Below are 21,859 nucleotides of genomic sequence, written 5' to 3' on the forward strand. Positions count from 1 at the left end.
CATGTACAACATAGTTAGTTTATAGGATACACGTCTTAGTAACTTCACCTATGCATACGCCATGCCTGCTTGTTTACTACCCGCAAGTATTCAAATATGTATTATTGTTATAAGCTGTTATAATATATATATATTGATTGGTGTACAACATACTCATAGTAATAGCTTTATTTCTTAATAATATTTGCTGTTTTGACAATTAGTAAAGCGAACAAAACAACACTTTTTTCTTAGTTTTGCATAAAATAACACGTTCTAAAACAGGTACACCTGTCGACTATCTCCACCTGTCTGTCTCTGACTGTCACCACATTTATCATAGTGCGGAATCGGCTCGAGCTCGTGTGGAAAAGCTTTATGTTCATGGAATAAGCGCTTCCGCTCGGACCGCCTCACGACGCGGAGCGCACAATTTATTGCTCTTAGTACGAGGACATATAGGTATTTCTCACCACCGCTTAAAGCGATTCCATGTACACAGGTAAGTGTGGTGACTGCTTAAAGAAATTAATAATTTCCCTAAAGTACACCAAATCGCAATGCGGAAAATAATAACTCACTGCGTTAAAAATTAAAATAAACTTACGATTTGTCGTAACAAGCTGCGACTACGATCTCATCACGTGTAAACATTATACAGTACATGTCGCCGCAGTCCTACTCTGAACAGCGCTTCTCAGCAGCTGCACAAGCGCTATGTTGAACGTGTTTTAGGGTACTCACATAACGATTACGTACCGAATAATGAATGACAGTAAGGTTACTTTCATCGTGTGAGGGCAGCAGCGTGTGGATCAGAGCTGTAGCATGTGACGTCAACATTTATCTTTGCGTGGCGCGGGGCGGACGCTGGGGCTGTAGTGTCGGCGGCGGCGCGAGTCACACCGAAACGGGCGGCAGCGAAATGCAGGCGCGGGTGAAATATTGGTGGTTGGTGTTGACGTGCGTCGCGACCCACGCCTACGCGGCGCGCCTGCTTGCCGTGCTGCCGACTAACACCAGGAGCCACTACGTTATGTACGGCAGGCTTGTCGAAGCTTTAGCAAGGAAACACCACCAACTCACCGTCATATCGCATTTTCCCATGGTACGTATCACGAAAATGATCAAATCCGAGTCAAATTAGAAAAATTAAGACAATAAAAAATAATAATAATAGCATTAGTTTGCAATTTAGAAGAATACAAATACTAATTTCGTTTTGAAATATTATTCGTTTGTCTAAAATTCTGAGCTGAGAGAAAAGTGTATGCTCAAGAAATCTTTATGATGATTCTCGCCCGCTCAACATTTCTAATTTCGTTTTGAAATATTATTTGTTTGTCTAAAATTCTGAGCTGAGAGAAAAGTGTATGCTCAAGAAATCTTTATGATGATTCTCGCCCGCTCAACATTTCGTGTTCTCAATGATAGAAACATACAACAATAGTTTGTGCTATAGTCATACAAAATATTTGTGAATGTGCTAAAAAACTGTAGTCAATGTTTCAGAAAGAGCCCCTTTGTGGAGCTCTTTTACAAATCTTGCAATTTGTATTGCAATCTATTTTTTGTTTATTTTTAGAAACCAATTTCCATTAAAAAAAAGATACATGATGAGTTTTAAAGCAGCTTCGCGTTATATTAAGTAGATATATCTTTAAAAGAAAAACTCTTACTTGAATTATTATTTAATAATGTATATGTAATAATCGCTCGCATCCGTAGCTAAATACACAATACGGCATACTGTTATCGTAATAGTATTAATGAACCATTAAGCATATAATAAGTAAAATTAGTTTAAACTTTAAACGACAACGTTTTAAGTTCCGTTTTTATTTATCTGATAATTTGGACAATGGCTAAATCAATGTAAAACGGGAAAAAATTACATTCGAGAGAGAAAAATTGTACATTTGAAAATAATTTTCATTTTTAATTTGTACAAATGCTATTTAAAAATTTACTATCAAGGAGTTTCTTTATATATGGAATAACGCAGCAATATATAATGTAAAAAAGTTATAAATAAATTATGAATAATAGGAATAATTATTAAGAATATTGGGTAAAGAATTTGATGAATTGATGTAAATTATTATAAATTGTGTTTATTTTACGATAGATATTGCGTAACATAATATAATATATATAATTTACATGTAACTTACCAAAACAAGTAACATGAAACGTGTTTGACGACTCTCTCTAATTTTGTTTAAGTGTTGAAGAAATTGGACCATTCTTATTTTTTATTTATGGCACAATAACAGACATCAGACACAGACAATATAGAAAAAAAAAAGGTTTAAAAATTAATACAGTAGGCATATCTGTGCCCAATTATAACTGTGCTCAACATTCAAAAGTAGATATATTTTAAACGGGGTCGACGACAAGTTAATTATTATTATTATTATAGAAAAAATGGCAAGCGGCAAAAAGTTTTATTTATATGTTATAATAATAATAATAAAAAGGCGTAGGGATGTGACGACCTCATCGCCCACTGATGGGACGGCGCAGTGAATATTATGTCTCAGCGTTAAATAGGGTAAATAACGGTCTCCCTGGGGTAAGTGTGTGAAAGCCCCGGGTGTAAAATTGCTCATCGTAAATGATGGAACACAATAGTTACGATGAGCGAACAGAGTCGCTTTCCGGGGGTAATCGCCGGGGCGCGCCTGAAGCTGAGGCTGGGCATGCGGGACCCCAGCCGCGGCAGAGTGGCCCGACCATCCGGCCAGTCTACTCACGATCCATATACTCACGTCTATATGGACGATGGATATGAATAAAAATGCCATGTGGTCTTATTTTAGGGCTTCAGGTTCGGGAACCGGACGGACTAGTTATCGAGCAATAATGTACCGCGAATTTCTTCGGCTGGAGTCAACTTTGACCGTCACAGAACAAAACCTGGCGGACCGAGTTCGGTACCTACAGGCTCACCAGCCGGGTACGGGTGGTGTTGAAAGTGATTGGGGAACTGTCGCCCTGGATTTGGAAACGTTGAGGAGTAGTCTGAAAGATACGATTCTGGAATATCGCCATGTCAGACGCAATCGTCGGAATTTCTCCGCTGCCTGGATAGAATACAGGAAAGCGTTCGACTCGGTGCCCCACTCATGGCTCTGGAGAGTCCTCGAACTGTATAAAAATGATAGTGCAGTTCGACACTTCCTCAGGCAATGCAAGGGGCGTTGGAGAACTATCCTGAGTCTTGACGGTCGGCGGATGATGGATGCGGATGACCGAATAGAAATAAGGCGAGGTATTTTCCAGGGCGATTGTCTGAGTCCACTGTGGTTTTGCCTGGCCCTGAACCTTCTGAGTACTCTATTAGAGAGGTCGGGGGCAGGCTTTCGTTTGGGAGAGGTGGGCCACGAATGCCTCACCTGCTGTATATGGATGATCTCAAGCTATACGGCCCCACAGCTGACAGATTGACGGAGCTACTGACAATCATCGACGATTTTAGTAGTTCGGTTAGGATGGAGCTTGGGATTGATAAGAGTGCGGTGGGCGTTAATGTTGGCACCAATCACCTGCGGGTACTCTCCGAGACTGAAACATACCGGTATCTGGGCATGTCATAGACCATCGGTGTGAAGGAAGCAGACGTAAAACACGGCGCGTACGAGGTTTTTTATAGGCGCCTGAAAAATGTGCTAAACAGCTATTTGCCAGGCGTTAATAAGATCCGAGCTTATAATTCCTGGGTCATGCCTGTTCTGATGTACATTTGGCGTGCTCTGATGGATTCAGACGGAATTAGACGCTCTGGATAGACCTGTCCGCATGACGATGACCTCTCACCGAATGCATCATCCGAGATCATCGGTTATGAGATTGTATATCCCGCGGAAGTGGGGAGGTAGAGGCCTATTAAGTGTCAAAACCAAGCACAACCGCGAGATATGCAATCTCAGAAAATACTTTTTGACGATGACGGATGACGTAATTCGTGGGGAGGTTGTCACATGTGATAAAGGGCTAATTCCCTTATCGTTGGCCAAAGAGGAATGGCGAGACCCGGTGGTGCTTAGCGCCTCTGACCGCGAGTCCTTATGGAAAGAGAAGGAGTTCCGTGGGAGGTTCTTTAAGGTACTCCACGATTCCTTTATCGACCGTAAAGCATCCCTACATTGGCTGCGTTTCGGGAACCTCTTTGGGGAAACCGAAGGTTTTGTCTGTGCAATACAGGATCAGGTTATCAAGACGCGGAACTATCGGAAATATATTCTAAAGGACGGTACAGTAGACATTTGTCGGGTATGTGGCCCTCCCGGAGAGTCACTTAGGCATATTGTTTCCGGTTGTTCCGCTCTTGCTAACACTGAGTACTTGCACAGACACAACCAGGCAGCCAAAATATTACACCAAGAGCTCGCTCTGAAGTACGGCCTCGTGCAACAGAGCAACCTCTCTATAATATGGCAACCCATATTATAGAGTTGCTAATACTTGTAGTATTCACCGGAGTTAATACTCGAAGATGACCGCACCAAAATCTATTGGGATCGACCCATTATCACGGACAGGACTATTCTTGCGAATAAGCCTGATATTGTGATATTGGATCGATCGCAGTCGAGGGTATTTCTTGTGGACGTTACCATCCCGCATGATGAGGGTCTCGTGAAAGCCGAAACCGAGAAACGCCGGAAGTATCTCGCCATATCGAGATACTTCCGGCACGAGATCACCGACATGTGGGATATGGCCTCCACTGAATTAATCTCAATTGTTTTGTCCGCAAACGGGTTAATTCCAGTCAGCCGTTCTAACAGCTTGAGGCGGTTGGATTTTTGTGGCGTGTCGCTTTCAGCACAAATGCTTGCTGTTCGCCGTTCTTGAACCTGAGTCTCTGACCCCGGCCGACTGTGCCAGTGCCGGGAAATACCGCCTGTCCCATATAAAAATTCAAAATTTATCTTTTAGGCCTTAGGAGACTTGCCAAACTCATGAAAGAAATAATTGTAGGCCATACAAATATTTCTCCCGGCCCGGGAATCGAACCTAGGACCTCTGCGTGGCAGTCCGGTATGGTAACCGTTCGGCCACGGAGACAGTTTATGTGTCAAGCTTGACGTGCTGTCGACCCTGTCCTTTAAAAAATCCGTTATTTTCGTAACTTGTTACGAAGTTAAGGAACATTTTTGTCTTTCTGAATTAACTACTCCCGATATTTTGAATGAAGCGTAAGCTGCAAACGTTTGAAAAGAGGGAGTATCTTGCGACCAAAGTTTAAAGACAAATGTATTGTGAATTGCATACTGAGAAAAAAAAAAAGAAAAATGCGCTGTGCTCAAATTGATTGAAAAGTGACCAGCATTATAATGGCGTCAAGGTCACATTTCAAATTCTTTTTTTTAATAAAATGTAAGAACGCATTTGACCTCTATCTCACCTGATGCAAAGTGACGATGAGGTCGAGCATGCATACCTAAATAATGCTTATTCACTCTCGCCTTGAAAAGTCCAAGTTATAACGTTCAGGGAACAAGTCTGCAGGCAGGGAATTCGTGACACTCACATTTTGTCCTACTCTGAAACATATGCCTGCGGCTCGTCAACCAACTTACCAAGCGCCCTAGGAATTAGAGATGGTTAATATAATATATAGCGCAAATTATAACGTTAAGTTAAAAAATAATTATAGCAATCATAATTTGAAAGACATAAAGGTGCTAAAATTACAACGAACTTTTTTCACTTTGGATTGGAGTACGTTAAGAAAATTAAACCAAATGCCATCTAGCGACATAATTTTACAATATTTCAATGCCATACCATCAATCTATCCGTGCTTTACTTACGCAGCTAACAAACAAAATCCTTCTTCGTCCTGAGTTATCTCCCTTAATATTTCATAGACGACACTATATTCTATCTGAAAATCGCTGCTCTTGTCATTGGTTGAAACAATAATAACTTGAAATACTTTCACATATTATTTGTAGCATTTAACGTTTGGTGCGAAACGCGAAATAAGCTGATTGGTTTATTGATGTTAAATTTCACGTTTGAGTACGCTAAGCGCTAATGCTATATTTAGCACTTAGCTAGTATTATAATTGTAGTTATGTTATAAATTATAATGTTGGTTACGTTTTAATACGATTTTGAGGTAATGGTGGAACGTTAGCAACATTTCGTCTGGTGAAGCGATTTAAATGAAGATATAATTAAGTACTTAGATTTATTTAGTTACTTTAGCGTTTGTTTAATTAATAAGTCGTTGTAATATTTGTATATGAAAGTATGAGTACGTGAGTTATTATTAATTATTATGAGTGTAATTTACTGTAAATAACCAGTATAAAGTTTTGTGCAAATTGTTAAAGTATGAGGGGAAGCTCACTGATTTATCGTCTATAACCTGTAACCACCTTATTATGTAATAGTTACAAAACAAATGAAGTCGATCGTAAGTAACCATAAAAAACTGTAAACTATTCTATAGATAGACCATAGATGCTATACTTAACAAGTTAGCGCACGTCAACTATTTCACGTTTCTTTCCATTCGTTACATTATCACACGACCTTGAGCTGCTAAAAACTATAATTTTAGCACTTTAAATAGCGCGCTATAAAAATTTAGCATTTAGCGTGCTATGCGAATATAGCAGTTAATATCATCTCTACTAGGAATACGTAACATATTTTTTAGAAGTCTATTGGAAATAACTTTACCGTGATCCTTATGTTTGCGAACTCTTCATGTTCTTGATATGACCGTGCTTTGTTATTGTATCCGGCTCAAATGCACCTCAGACGCGAAATATTTGTTATCAATGTAAATACCGATAGTATGCACTGCACGAAAAATAAGAGTGTCGCTATGAAGTTTGTTGTATGCGCCCCCTCTCTTCAAATGACCTTAAGTACAGATAAATAGACACAATACCTTACAGGAAAACAAAACTACAAATGCTTTGTAAAACTGTAATGAATATTCGCTGACGTAGCCCCAGAATTACTTTATGTATTTATTTATTTCTTCACGACAATGAACGCACAGAGCACAATCTTCAACATTTATTGGCTGTATGGTGGAACCTTTGCCTACCCTATTAAATGAGATAAAATTTATTAAAAAAATACGTTTATTGTCATAGATTATTATCAAAATATACATTAAATATTGGTTGTGTTTCATTATTTTATTTATTCGTAGAAAAAGTATTGTATGCAATCCTTACATAATTCGATCTTAAAATCTCGTACCTACTATATAGGCTAAATGGCAAATACTAGGTTTCAGTTCGAACGAGTGAATTATATTTCTTATACGTACATTGCTGGCTACACAAACTGTCACTTTTTTAATAAGCAATGTACGCTTCACATGTGTCTTATAGTACAATTTATAATACAGAATTTTAATAATAATTAATTGTCCACCGTACTACGCTGGCAGTACGGTAAGCCGCTTAGCGTCACCACTAACGGCCAATATTATCAAGTCAAACAGCGTGAAAAATTAATTCCATTGTGAGCGAATAAAATAAATAGTCGTAGGGATGGCAACCACTACGAACAGAATCTAAGATATAAGGCATGCCATAACATCGTGATAGTAAAAAAAGTCAATAGCTGGAGTCGCCAATGCCAGGGCCGAGCGGTCATTCATATGATAATTATCGTTATGTTGTTAAACTTTAATGCAAAGATGTTTAAAATAATTGGGTGATACAATGTTAGGTAACTAAACATAAAGCGTTAGGCTCAAAAACCCGCGTTCATTGACCTTTGAACATTCGTAAACAATCGTCTACAAAATAATACAACTCAAACGGTGGGATCTATCCTCATTCCCACTAGTTCTATTTCGTCTTGAGACGTTTTTGTCCCGGTTATTCTATTCAATTATATTTCAATAATAATACAACTAGTAGGAAAAAATCATTCCAAGTAGTTATATTGGCGTAGTTCTATCTTTATCCCGAAAATAATAACATCAGGTAACTCCTTTTAGTTAAATCAAATAAATAGAACTAACCATTATAAGAAAAGTTCGCAAATATCGATGACGTAATTAATCACTACACTCTATCTACTTGCCTCTATCTTCTTCTACAAATTATAAATCAAATCTTAAAAAAGTGAGACCATATTGCAAATTAGTCATTGCAAAAAATGTTTATAAATTCGCAGAAAAAAATTGTCTCTCTGCCCCCGTCTCCCTATACAAAATTGAGGAGCCAATATTTTTATCAGTTTTGGTTTTGTTTAAAGTTTGAATAATTAATTAGTTTTATCTGTGCGACCCCTTATCCAATTTAATGCAATATATTGTAATATTACAAATAAATTAAAAAACACAAACAATCAAATTAATTTTAAGACAGTCTCGAGTATGTTTATATTGTGGATTGATCTTTCCAAGTTCGACGATTACTTAATCGTACGTACACTTTTGAACGCCTTTGGCTTTCAATGAAATAACATTGTCTCTAAAAATAGTAGTTTTGTGTACTTGTCTATTTTTTGAGCGTTTTAAAATTATATTATGAATCAATAACTCAAAATATAATTAAAAACGCACTAATGAAGGTATTCAAATTCGTTTTCAATTCAAATAGATATAATATTGCCTATTTCAAGAATTTTGTGTTCTTGTCCATAACCATATACTATGATAGATTGGGAACCATAGTCCAAACTGGACCGAAGTACTTAGCGCGCACTATAAGTTTCCGGAACTGGCCACTTACATAAACAATATTTAAAAAGTAATTATAACATTTGAAAATGGAACTCTTTGGCTGTAGAATACAGTTTGTTTCACCGGACTATCATTTGTTTTTACATTGTGGCGTCATTTTAGAAATTGGTTATCTATATCACCATGGATTTAACTCCTGAAAACTTTCGTAGTATGATTTTCCACGACTTTAAGTGTAATTTAACAGCTCGGTGGAGCTTCACTCGGCTTTAAACTGCTTTTGGAGATGAAGCACCATGCAAGACAACTATTTATAGTTAATTTGCAGAATTCAAACGCGGTCGTGTGAATCTCAGTGACGAATTTCGTGATAGTCGCCCGTCCACTGCTGTGAACAACAAAAACATCAATGCTGTGCGCCGTATGATCAAAACAGACAGGCATGTGACATACCATGAGATCGAGCATCTTGATAGACTTGAGGCATAGGCATGAGTCAAATACAATCAATACTACACAAACATTTGGGTCTTCTCGGTGGATTCCACACAATTTGACTGAGGCTCAAAAAACGAATGGCGTCACTTGTTGCAATTGTTTACCTGGGGGTCTACTCTCGATCTCCGTCCGACATCCGTCCGAAACAATTACTGTCAAATAAGTAATATTCGACAAAATTAAAAGACAAGTATCAAGTATGAAGCTTCTTTCGCATCACGCGTCTTTTGATTTGGTCAAGTATTGCTTATTTGGCAGTAATTGTTTCGGACGGATATCGGACGGAGATCGAAAGTAGACTCCCAGATTAAACGAAAGGGCGTCAAATTGGGTGTGGGACATAGTAACAGGTGACGAAACATAGTTTTATAGATACGATCCATCGCTCAAAGTGTCTCTAAGCGGATGATTGCTTCTTTTTTTAATAAAACTGGACACGTGGCTACTGTTGCTTTGGAGAATCGTTGTACGTTGTAATTGTTGCAGATCGTTGTTTTTGCTTTTTAGCGATTTTTTTGCGGCCATATATGACAAATCTACGAAAGTTTTTCTTCACTCAGCCAGGTACCTTTATAGCTACCTAATATGGAGTTATTGAATATCACAATGTTTTACACCATGATATTTACTAACATGCTATATTTTAGTAGCAGTAAAAGCTCCTTGTGAAAGAAGTACGTCCATGGAAGCACTGCCACCTTACTTATCTCTGCTCTTCAGACCTTTGTGATTTAAAGCACTGAGTGGCACTGCAACTGTTATAGACAGACTGTGTCGATTACCACCAGGCACACGACTTGTTCGTGCCATCACTTGGTATTATAAAAAAAAATAGTTTTTGTGAAATTACTCTAGTAGTTTGTTATAATTATAATTATTAATACAAAGATGGAACACAAAAAAAAAATCCTTAGATCCGGTTGGATTCGAATTTTAGTTTCATTGTTTTAAAACAGATTTATATGTCACCAGTGAAATGTGCATATCACGTGGATAGTATTTACAGGAAATTACATAAGTGCTTATAATGATTTGTGTAACAATATAATTGTAAGTCAATGGTTACAATGCATTAACATATGTCAATTGTTCGCCATTAACTGGATTAGTTCTAGTTAAGTATCATTATATATTTTAAAAAAGAAGATTTATCCAGTATGGGGATTAAGTCGTTTGTGAAGACGCTATGCCCATAAATCTTTGATATAAAAAACTGACTGTGATAATTTCCTATGTACATTTAAATAATAATAATTTAATAATAATTTGCAGAAAGTCGTCACTTCTTGATGTAATTCTATCGTTGATAATGATAATAGATATGAAATTAAGGTATGCGTTTCATGACAATTCAAGCTATTAACTAAAGAAAAAATGGCCAGACTCGACATTTTCGAGATCGAGATTCCCGGGATGAAATTCCTAGCAAACACTTATTAAATCGATTTTATCGCGTTTATCACCGTTTGCCATCGTTTGCAATGCTAGTAAATATAATGCAAGGTAAACTTTTTAAAAGTGTTCACTCAAGATATTGTCTTCAATATAATCGACTAGATGAAATTCTATTCATAACAATATTATTAAATCCCAAAATAGCATCCAATTACTTTTCATTTCTCCTTTTATTTCACAACGCAACGAAAGTTTGACCACTGTTACCAGTGGTTAAACAAATATTAATATAAGTTACGTTTCAATTAACGTTTTTTAAAAATATTATAATAGTTTATAAAAGTTTCGAGTTTACTTCATACTTGCTCAAACCTTTTACGTGGTTGAGAAAGAATTATATGAATTAAATCAGACATTTATGTTACAAATTTAAACAAAAGTGTGGTTACTATGGGCTACCAAAATAACAGTTGTGTCAGTGAGTTGTTAAAAAAAATTAAAGTTTATTTTATTTACTTTACATTGCATAGTTTCATCAAACATTTTGTGAATTGTACTATCTGTTCGTCTTCTGCTCGTACTTCCATAAATTCCTCGTGAAACGTACTGCTACAACATGTACTTAAATAAAATAGACGCAATATAATTTTGGCTTCAACACCTCTCACAAGGTTGATCAGAACATGTAGAAATTTCAAAATAAAGCTCCCATGATTGTAGTCGCGAGTGCTCTCCACGAATTCCAACAAGCTACGCTCACTGTATTAAATATAATTTTCTCTCGAGGTTTTACTTAAGTTCATTTGTACACTACTGACGTCCTCGATTGCCCAAAGGTTTATACTATGTGCGCTGAACAAGGAGGACCAAATTGGCAAATGCCTTTTTCTAATAGGCTCTGGTCTGGATGTTCTGGGATGTGCCCCATAGTGAATTCCGTTGCTGTGGTACTCATAGTACAGGGAATTTCCTAGTTTGAGACCAGGCAACTGGTGTGGTCGCTGACAACTGTGTGCCTGACACATTATTATTATTATTCCGATCCGATAATATTTATCGGGCCGAAACAGAAATCTATACTTCGTATACCAGTTTGTGTTCTTTCCGATACGCTTCCAGAGGCGACGTCTTGCGGCCGATATAGGTTAGGTTGCGGACACCTTTTTTTTTTTTATTATCGTGAGGAAAATGCGTTACGCATTCCCCGCCGCTGGGAGACGGCGGGGATATGTGGGACTCTCTCCTGAGGACTATGTCGATCCCCAAGAGCATACCCACTAAAAACCTCACGATGTTCCTGCGCGCACCTGGCGCCGGAGCCGCGGGGTCCCTTTCAGATGCTACCGCGACTCCGGTGGTGCTGGTCCGCCTTTGGGCGGACCCCTACACCATCGCCCCCTTAATCATGGGGGGCGACCTACACGGAGATGCCCCGGAACAAGGTTGCGGACACCTAACCTATGTCGACGCAAGAGGGCTGCGCAAAATACATGCTTACATGCATGTTTTAATTAAAAAAATATATAAATTACAAAATAGTTTCTTATACTTGTGTACTTGAAATGTAAATGTATTTAAAATACGAAATACAAAAAATCTTTAACGGAGTGCATTTAAAATACAATACTTAAATACTACGGAAATAATTAGTTGAAATATCAACTACAAAATACATTAGGTACCACGTAAGATGTATTGCAACTGGTGTTTCAAATATCTTGAAATACCATTTACAAAATACATTTTACGCGGTAATTGAAATACAAAGTACGTAATAGTATTTTAAATACAAGTAATTCAAAAACTATCCAGCACTGGGTGTAGTGCACTAACGGTCTAAAGCGTCGCCTGCAAGGTCGATGAATATAAAAGTAAGAATAGAGTTTCATCAAATAAAAGTAAACGAATTGCATTTATAAAATTTCTTTACACATTGTTCCATTTTCCAAGCATCAGCTGCGCTGTACTATCAATCAGAAGTAGTATCGTAAGTGCCCCTTCACCCCACGTCTGATGGTTGTCCACTGGTGTTATCAGACGGCACGCGTGGTTTGGCCCGCTGTTTGCACATCAAATTAATATTTATGCACTTTCTGATGCTACATTTTAAAGTTATCATATCATATATCAAAAAGTTTGTTTATTCATCTCGTGTCTGATCTATGCATACCCTGACCTGACGTCCCGCTGTGAGCGGGATAGTCTTTAAGATTCGAGTCCCGTTGTCCCCAAAATATTTAACAACGCTTTGACAAAGCATGAAACATTAGCATTGATTTTATAAACATTAGTTTAAATTCAACAATGAAAGGCGAAAGAAATGAAATCATTAGATTACCCATGTCTGATCACGTGATTTATATTAGCGTTCGGCAACAAAACAAAACACGATACATATAATAGGATGATGTTACACGTGTTACACTAAATTAAATTATTTATCTTATTTACAGAAAAATCCGCCGCCCAATGTAGAGGAAATAAGTCTTGCTGGAACAATACCGGAAATCACCAACAATCTCACTAAACGACATTACCATTCGTTGAAACCAGATTTTGTCCGGAACTTGGAAGAAATTATGAAAGAATGCGTTCATGCGTGTGAAACCGTTTCAAGACTGCCCTCTGTAAAGGCTCTGCTTAATTCCTCAGTAACCTTTGACATGGTTATAGTAGAAGTGTTCGGAAGTGAATGCTTTTTGCCGCTCGGTCAAAGGTTCAAAGCTCCTGTAGTAGGGTTGCTCTCAAGTGTTCCCTTACCATGGGTGAACGAACAACTTGGCAACCCAGAGGCAACTTCTTATGTACCAGCCTATATGATGGGTTATGGACAACGAATGAATCTCTGGGAACGATTTTCCAATACAATTGCTGTTATTTGGTCGAAGATATTATATAAATACATGTCACAAATTCCATCCCAGGTAGGAATTGCAAACGAAAGTAGAGATATTTCAGAATAAGTATATAACGTATCTACAACAATTAATTATATTTCAGGCAATAGCAGATCGTATGTTTGGTCCCGGTCTAAAACTGGAAACACTAGCCCAAAACTACAGTTTGGTGTTATCCAATAGTCACTTCAGCATCAACGAAGTTCGACCTTTAGTGCCTGCTTTAGTGGAAGTCGGTGGACTTCATTTGGATGAGTCACAGAAATTGCAAAAAGTAAGTTAAGTTACTTATACGTTACTCGTGTCTACCTAGGTCAAACGCCAACAGACTAGGTCAAAGTAAAATCAACATTCCACTTATTCCGCGCGGCGAACTTAGCCATAGACAAGAATTGGTGGGGACAGTACGTAAGTTCACTTGTTATGCCCTCATAGGTCACGATTTTAAGCAGCGATGCAACTACCAGAGACTTTCGTATAGACGTTCCAACCTCTGCATGTACGAAACGTTATGACTTATAACATTGAATAAAGCCTATATTTTGTTTATCATGATAGCCTATGTAAAGTAAAGTAACGCAAACATTCAACATAGCCCCGCACTAGGGAAACCCTGTGTTGCCGGTGCCATGGACATACACATAGACAACCACAAATTACACCCAAACTCACGAGAGAAATAATTGTAGGCCATACAAATATTTCTCCCAGCCCGGGAATCGATCCTGGGACCTCTGCGTGTAAGTCCGGCATGGCAACCGTTCGGCCACGGAGGCAGTTAAACATGTAATCATGTAACATCGTAGATTAGTATGCACTGAATTTTCGCAATAGATAGGTAGTGTTTTCCCTGTTTTCAGAACAGATAATAAAATGTGGTCATCATTATAATGGTTAATTTACGTAAAGTTTCCATTGTCTTTGATTAACAATACCATCTCATTTACTGTGATTGATGTCCCTTTTTATGAAAAGTGTAACAAACAATGATGATAACGTTATCAATTCTCGTAGCGCTATGCGGAATGCATTGTGCATATCTTACACATAGTGGGACACCCCGACCATGTCTTTGACATACGTAATTTACAACTGGAAGGAAATACGGTACGACTAACAGTATAAAACGAATGCCATTAAGCAATAAATCAATAATTAAATTTGATACATATGATTAAATCAGGGACCCAAAGAGATATCGTTATAGACATTACGGCACGTGTAAATTGGAACATAATTTATAATGTTTTCGTTTATCGGTCGAATTTACAATGTACGAGTACGTACCACGTGGTGAATTAGACCTGCATGCATTTTGTGTTCAATTTGGCACGCGCTTTAACAGGAAGTAACTTTTTTCGGTGACAGCTTACTTGGGAGAACGTTTGAGGTGCCTGGTGAGAAATGCTTAGTTGACTTGATTTAGCAGACGTTATTTTTACGTTAAATTGATTATGATCTGAGTATTCTAGGTGCGATTTTTAGTTTGACATTAATTTGTGGTATCTATTACGATTACGGGGAATTTCCCAGATTGAGATAATTGATGTAATTGTCTGGCAAATTTATGATGCTTCATTGTTAATTACATAATTATGCAGAATGATATTTAAATCACATCATACCCTATAATGTAGATAGTACTCACTTAATATAATAACACAAGTATGGTAACTCCATACAAACGTCGTCACGCGGCTTGTATGTGTGCGCGCCCGCCGCACAGTGGGACCAAATTGATAATTCTTGGACATAGGAATAACTTGTGGAGTATCGAGGTAATTTTTTTTTATGTGATAGATAATAACATTCCTAACAACTTTTATTCTTGTATAATTTCTTAAAAAATTGATAGCTTCGGAGAAAAAAATAAATTTGTATGGATAAATATACATTTTATCTTTTATCTCGAATATATACGAAAATGTAATGTGCGTGGATTACTTCCAGTATAGTCTAATCTTTCTCTATGTAGAAAAGAAAGAAGGAAACAATAATCCGTCTGCATGTACTTGCGTCTTTGTAAGTAAAGGTCCGGCAAAATTGCTAACTTTTTTATGTAATTTTACGTTTATTTACGACTAAAGAAAAATAAATATGAGTGCAATTTAGAGAATGTTATAACAATAACACGAAAGTTAAGCAGAAACTAGTATATTGTGTTAAAAAATAAATAACAAATGTACAATTTTGCCACCTTTTTACTCATAACGTCGCAAGTACTTGCAGATGGTTTATTTTTTTCTTGATAGAGAATAATTGGACCTATACTGTAAATAAACCACACACATTACATTTTCCTACATTTCGAGATAAAAATTAAAATGTTTATTTCTCGAAACAAAAAGATCTAAAAATTATTCAAGAAATTTTTCAAAACTTTTCAAGAAATTACATAAGAATAAAAGTTAGCAGGAATGGAACATTTTCGTATATTTTGAGATAAAAATAAAATAATTATTATTTTGTTCTCCGAAACTATCAACTTTTCAAGAAATTATACAAGATTAAAAGTTGTTAAGAATGTTATTATCTATCACATAAAAGAAAATTCGCTCAATACTCCACAAGTTATTCCTATGTCTAAGGATTATCAATTTGGGCCCACTGTGCGCCGCCGCGCGACGTGTACAATGGTACTCATTAACAAACTTTTACTATAGGAACTACTCAAGAGAAATGAAATAAAAATCTGCTGTGCTATATATTTTCGTCAAGTATGAACATTTTCTATGGAATTTTCTTTTTACGCCGCAATGTGACAGAAGAAGTTCTTGATTTCGATTAATCCTACCAGCGCAGCGTCCCTAAAGTTGTTTTATTAATGACATAATTCCTTTTTCCACTTCAGTTAAAAATTTGGGCATCATAATGGATCAGACACTTTTTTGGTCGAAGCATATCGCTAATGTAAGTCGTAAAATCTTTGCATTACTTCATTCCCTCAAGCGGCTGCAGTACTTTCTTCCTCTGTTTACCAAATTTATGCTCATACGCACTCTTCTTTTTCCTCTTCTGGACTATGATGACGTCGCTTATCTTGATCTTTCGGAGGACCTTCTTAATAAATTGGAGCGACTACAAAATCAATGTATCAGATTTGTGTTTGGATTGAAAAAGTACGACCATATTTCCAAGTTTAGAGATGAGTTGAAGTTGTTGCCTATTCGTTTACGTAGAAATGCTCACATTTTATGCTTCCTCTATAAAATCCTGTTCCATCCCACTTCACCTAGCCATCTACGTGAGCGTTTTCAATACCGTCATACTATGGGTGACCACCTGCGTTCTAGCACCAATTTGTCCCTCGTCTTTCCACAACACAGTTCCCAAAAAAATATACGTACTCGTTCACAGCAAATGCTGCCCGTATGTGGAACCTTCTCCCGGTCGAGGTCAGATAGTCACCTTCGGTCCGGGGTTTCAAGGGTGCTCTTTTGAAGTTTTGGGATTGTTCAGACTCCACATGTTAGAGCTTATGAAAATGTTTATTAACATTTGATATATTTATTTATACTTTTATTTTATGCATTAATTTTATAATAGTTTTTGTATGTATTAATGTATCAACATTACGTAATATATATGTATTCGTACGTACATTTGATGTAATAAATTTATCTGTGTATTTATTGAGTATAGCATATTCCATTTCTTTATTTATCTATTTTTGGTGCCACCCCAAAAACCAACTTTCCTCTGAGATTTTCAAAGGTTAGTTGGAAGAAATCTCTGTAGGGGATAAGCTCGCCTTTGTAAACAATTATTTATATTGTTTCTGAAAATTTGTAATTTACTTTGTGGTACAATAAAGTGTTTAAATAAATAAATTAAAAAAAAAAATAATTTCACCGGCCGCACAGTGGAGTAGTTTTGACTGAGCGATTATCTCAGACGGCGTGCAAATAATATTAGGCAGTTAACCTACTTATTAGTTGTAACGGGACTCAGGACCCCGGGCCCTCTGACACGCGCGATAATGTCAAATGAATCAAATCGTAATTGCCGAATTACGAGAAACTATCTCGAATCCTGATCAAAGGTTTGTTCAATGTAAACAAATGACGGCCTACTTGTTTGCAATATAAGAAATCGCATTTTTATTTCCGATAGCGCGTGGCTAATTGAATAAACTTTGAACTATGTAACTAGAAGTTCCTTTACCTCAATTTCAAAAGATAAGACATTTCTTTTATTTTATTATGTAAGACATATCTTTATTATCGTTTATGTATACAAAAATTGTATTATTACATCAGGATCTCAAAGCGCTTTTGGACGCGTCTAACGAAGGAGTGATCTACTGGAGCTTCGGATCTATGTCCCGTATCGAAACAATCCCTAGCGAGACTCTTGTGAACATTTTCGAGGCACTATCGCGGTTTTCCGAGATTGTGCTTATCAAGATGAACAGGGGATTGCTTTCAAGAAATATCACCGTCCCTGACAACGTTTATACCATGGAGTGGATACCACAATATGCTACCCTTTGTAAGTATAGGAATTAGTTACAGACAACGAGCATTAAAATGCGATGGCTTACACGTTATTGTAATTTTAACGTAATGTCGATATTTAACAAAAGTTTTTTGTTGTAAAGTATTTTTGTGCCAGTTGCTCTAATTGATATTCATCATTTTATTGAATAATTTTAATTTCACATGGCGAAAGCAGCTGTTTGTCATTAATTAAATAGAGTGTTATGCTACTTGACAACTTATTGTAAATGTTATCAGAAAACCTGTTATTCTGCTGGTTTTTTTTTACATTTTTCGTAACTTTTGATTTCTCGCGTAATACGTAAGTAATTTTTGTTGCTACGAAATTTTCGAAAATTTTTGAAAATTTTGAGGCAATCCAACTATATTTGTTATGGTAAATCTAAATTGTTTACGAACGCACCCAAATTAGACAAAAAATAACTTAGATATGGTGCAAACAAAATTAAATCAATAAATTACTGGTTATAGCTTGATTTTTCTTGAGCGTACTAACTTTACTTATTAGTAGGATTTAGGCGTATATAATATATTTTACAGTTAGAATTTTTAATCAAAAACAAACCTGTAATAAAAGTTGCAGACAAAATAGTAAGTTTTGTAATTTTCGACTCAATGACCCAGGGAACACAACGTCAACACTGTTGTGTAACCTATTCGCGATTCAATTGCGGATAATGGATGGTTATCCGCGATTCACGCAATAAAATCAAATCTGCTACTGTTATAAAGCTATATGTAGCTCAATAAACCAAAATAAAATGGCTGTTTTCGGCACCAGTTGTATTTAAATTGATTGATATCAACTGCCTGTCGACATCGAATATTAAAATCGGCATTATTCCAATTGCATAAAGCACAAAATCGTAGTTTCAAATATGTGACTTATAATAACAATACGATAATAAGTAGGTAACAATAAAATATAAAACGAGAAAGCAAATCATAGCATCGTCCAATCACTTGATTAGCGCCATTTCTCTCTTGCTGCCTATTGGTTATTGCATACTTGCTTGCTTGCGCGACGCAACCGCAACAGCAGAATGAGTATAATAGCAGCAGTTCAGACAGTTGTTCGATAATGAGTTATTAAATACATTTCGTAAGAATAATTCATTAAGTAATCTGCTGTTGTAATAACGACCACCTCTAGTTAATATTAAGATAAATTGTGTTTACGTTTTGCAGGTCATCCGAATGTGAAGCTATTTATTTCACACGGTGGTCTTTTGGGGACGCAGGAGACGGTGGCGTGTGGGGTGCCTATGTTGGTGGTGCCATTATACGCCGACCAGGCACTTAATGCCCACGCCATGAGTGACCGTGGGGTCGCTCGCACTATCATTCTAAGAGATAGCACCGTTGAATCCTGGACCGAAACTCTTAGTGATTTACTAAGAAATCCAAAGTAAGTCTACATTTTGCAATTTTTTTTCTACAGATTAATTTACTGCATACTGCACAATCTTGTTGCGTAGACAGCCTAAATGTTATGTATATATGAGACTTAGTTCCCAAAGTGCTGTACAGCAAGGACACTTCGGTGTAATGTACGAAATAGAGTAGGTTGCATGTTTTTTCCCTATGGCTATTAACATCTGTTTACTCTTTTCGGATGTCGAACAACTCATTTGTTATTATAGTTTGTATGCTTATAAAAATGTTATTATGTCTTCTATCTGTTAATTAACAATAAAGTTTACAGACTATCAAATACCCTCTACAAAGATAACCTAATGACCCTTGTTGTGTGATAAATAATTGAGTTCATAGATTTTTGTATTTATCTTTCAGGTACACAGAAAACTCTTTGAAGTTGCGAGATATCTTTCTTGATAGACCAATGTCTCCGCTAGATATGGGCGTGTATTGGATAGAGTACGTGTTAAGACATAAAGGGGCTGCGCATCTGCGGTCTCCAGTTCTTGACTTGCCACTACCCCAATATTTACTTTTAGATGTAGTAATACTTTGTATAGCAATCACGTTAATGACGCTCTTTATCCTACACACGTTATTTAGGTATTTATGTACGAGATGTATCAAATGGTGGCCTTTCGAAAAAAAATTAGTGTTCGAGACTAAAATATTTAGAAAAAACGTTAGTCTATTCCTTTGTCTTCTGTGGAAGTATAAAGTGAAAACGAATTGACCAGTGCCAAAAATTAGTAGGTAACAAAAACTTTGTATTATAATAATTTAGGTGTAAATAATTGTGTGTAAGATATTTATGAAAATAAAATGTATTTAAAAACCTGTTTGGCTTTTATGTATCCATTCTGCTTCATCAGTATCATCGTAATGAATATTAATGTTAGACGAGTCTTGTTGAACATAAAAATGATTATTGAATTGTAATTTAATCATTATTTGAACAATGAAGGAATGGACATATTAGATAAAAATAATTGGATTTTATAAAATTCTATAAACTTTCATTCTATGGTGGTTTGGCTCGAAGTGGTGTTCACAATCCACCACCATCACCATTTCTGTCGAAAGACGTTAATTTCTGGACATAATCCAATTATACATTTGCAATAGTGAATTTCATGAAAAAAAAATCAGCTCTGATCACCTCCCTTTTTTTAACTGTATATAACTTGGCCCATGGCTAGAATTAATCATAATTTGTAATTTTTAATGCTGTAGCATGTTACAAATAGATATAATATAGTTGTTTTTGTAGTCGAGCCCTGATTAATGCCTACATCATCAAACAGTACAGCGCCTGTACCGTTTGTGGAGCAGGAATAACCTTCAGACAAAGCATGAGACACTGGTTTAAACAAACCGATGTCTAACCTCAAGCAAGATCAGAGACTGAAGATTCTATCGTAATGCGGACCAAACTCTCCATCCCCTATGCTCATTGCCCTCTGAGGACTATTTTAAACTCCCTCCTGGGCAGCCACATTCTTCATCCTGTTGAGACGCCCATAGTTCTTAAGGCCTGTGAATATTGGTTCAAGACGTAATCAGTAGAGACCACATTAAACCAAATTATTGGTTGCAGTAATACAGTGCGTCTCATAAGATTGTTTTTAAGAACATATAATATTCCCAGACTGGTTACATTAAGTCACAAAAATGAAACACTCTTTATATAGTGATGTGCCATATGATGTGTCTAGTGTTAGCTGTTGAGGTCACCTCCAGGAGTATCATTAGTGCTTTTGAGGAAAGCTGCCCGCCGAAGATTTGGCCCTTCAATAGGAAGGATCCGTAGTGGAATGCCAAACTGAGAAAGCTAAGAGAGAAAATTGGAACTCTGCAATAGGGCCAAGCTAACAAATGAATGGGAGACCTGAAGGCCCTAATCAACTGTAACAAGGAGCGAATTCCCATCAAGCAGGTTAAAAAAGCCTGATGAGACTTTCTCGACTTCTACGACAGAAACCCTTGAGCTTTTAATGTAAACCCACTTTCCGGGGGCCTTGTGCGACTCGCACACTAACCCAATAATTACTGTACATAACCCTTGTAACGAGGACTAGAATAGAGCCGCCAACATGACGAGACTCCGACAAGTGGCTTGGGCTATAAGCTCATTTAATCGTATAAATCCCGAGGTGAGGACAGTATTACTCCCATCTTGCTGCAGCAAGGCATAGACGTGATCTTGCCAAACCCAGTTAAAATATACAGTGCCAGTCTTGCTTGGGGACACATACCGATACAATGGACACCGTGTAAAGTTGTTTATCTGCCCAATCTCGTTCTTGCTTAAGGCAAGGGAGAAGGTACTTGGTAATCACATTAGGGCTTCGTCCGTAATGCACAGTCCTATCCATCACGCTCAACACGCCTATCAAAATGGAAAATCCACAGAGACAGCTCTGCTCCACTTTGTGGAGAGGGTTGAAAGAGCGTTTAAGGACAAACAAATAGCACTGTGTTCTAGACATTGA

At 37.0% G+C, this 21,859-nt stretch overlaps 2 protein-coding genes across 2 annotated transcripts in view; one reads left to right on the top strand and one right to left on the bottom strand.

The window, feature by feature from the left end:
- LOC113226464 (N-alpha-acetyltransferase 40) overlaps nucleotides 1-21,859 on the bottom strand; it is a 35,872-nt gene that overhangs the window by 10,011 nt on the left and 4,002 nt on the right. The gene's annotated exons all lie outside the window — the stretch shown is intronic.
- LOC113226463 (UDP-glucuronosyltransferase 1-1-like) lies at nucleotides 868-20,132 on the top strand. The gene is made up of 6 exons (XM_026459093.1): nucleotides 868-1,087; nucleotides 13,006-13,476; nucleotides 13,553-13,723; nucleotides 17,709-17,940; nucleotides 19,137-19,356; nucleotides 19,743-20,132. Exons 1-6 carry the CDS (start codon nucleotides 905-907, stop codon nucleotides 20,098-20,100), a joined length of 1,635 nt encoding a protein of 544 aa, XP_026314878.1. The 5' UTR covers nucleotides 868-904; the 3' UTR covers nucleotides 20,101-20,132.

Source organism: Hyposmocoma kahamanoa, unplaced genomic scaffold (assembly GCF_003589595.1).
Source record: "Hyposmocoma kahamanoa isolate Upper Pololo Valley unplaced genomic scaffold, ASM358959v1 192, whole genome shotgun sequence".
In the NCBI taxonomy this organism is placed as follows: Eukaryota; Metazoa; Arthropoda; class Insecta; order Lepidoptera; family Cosmopterigidae; genus Hyposmocoma; species Hyposmocoma kahamanoa.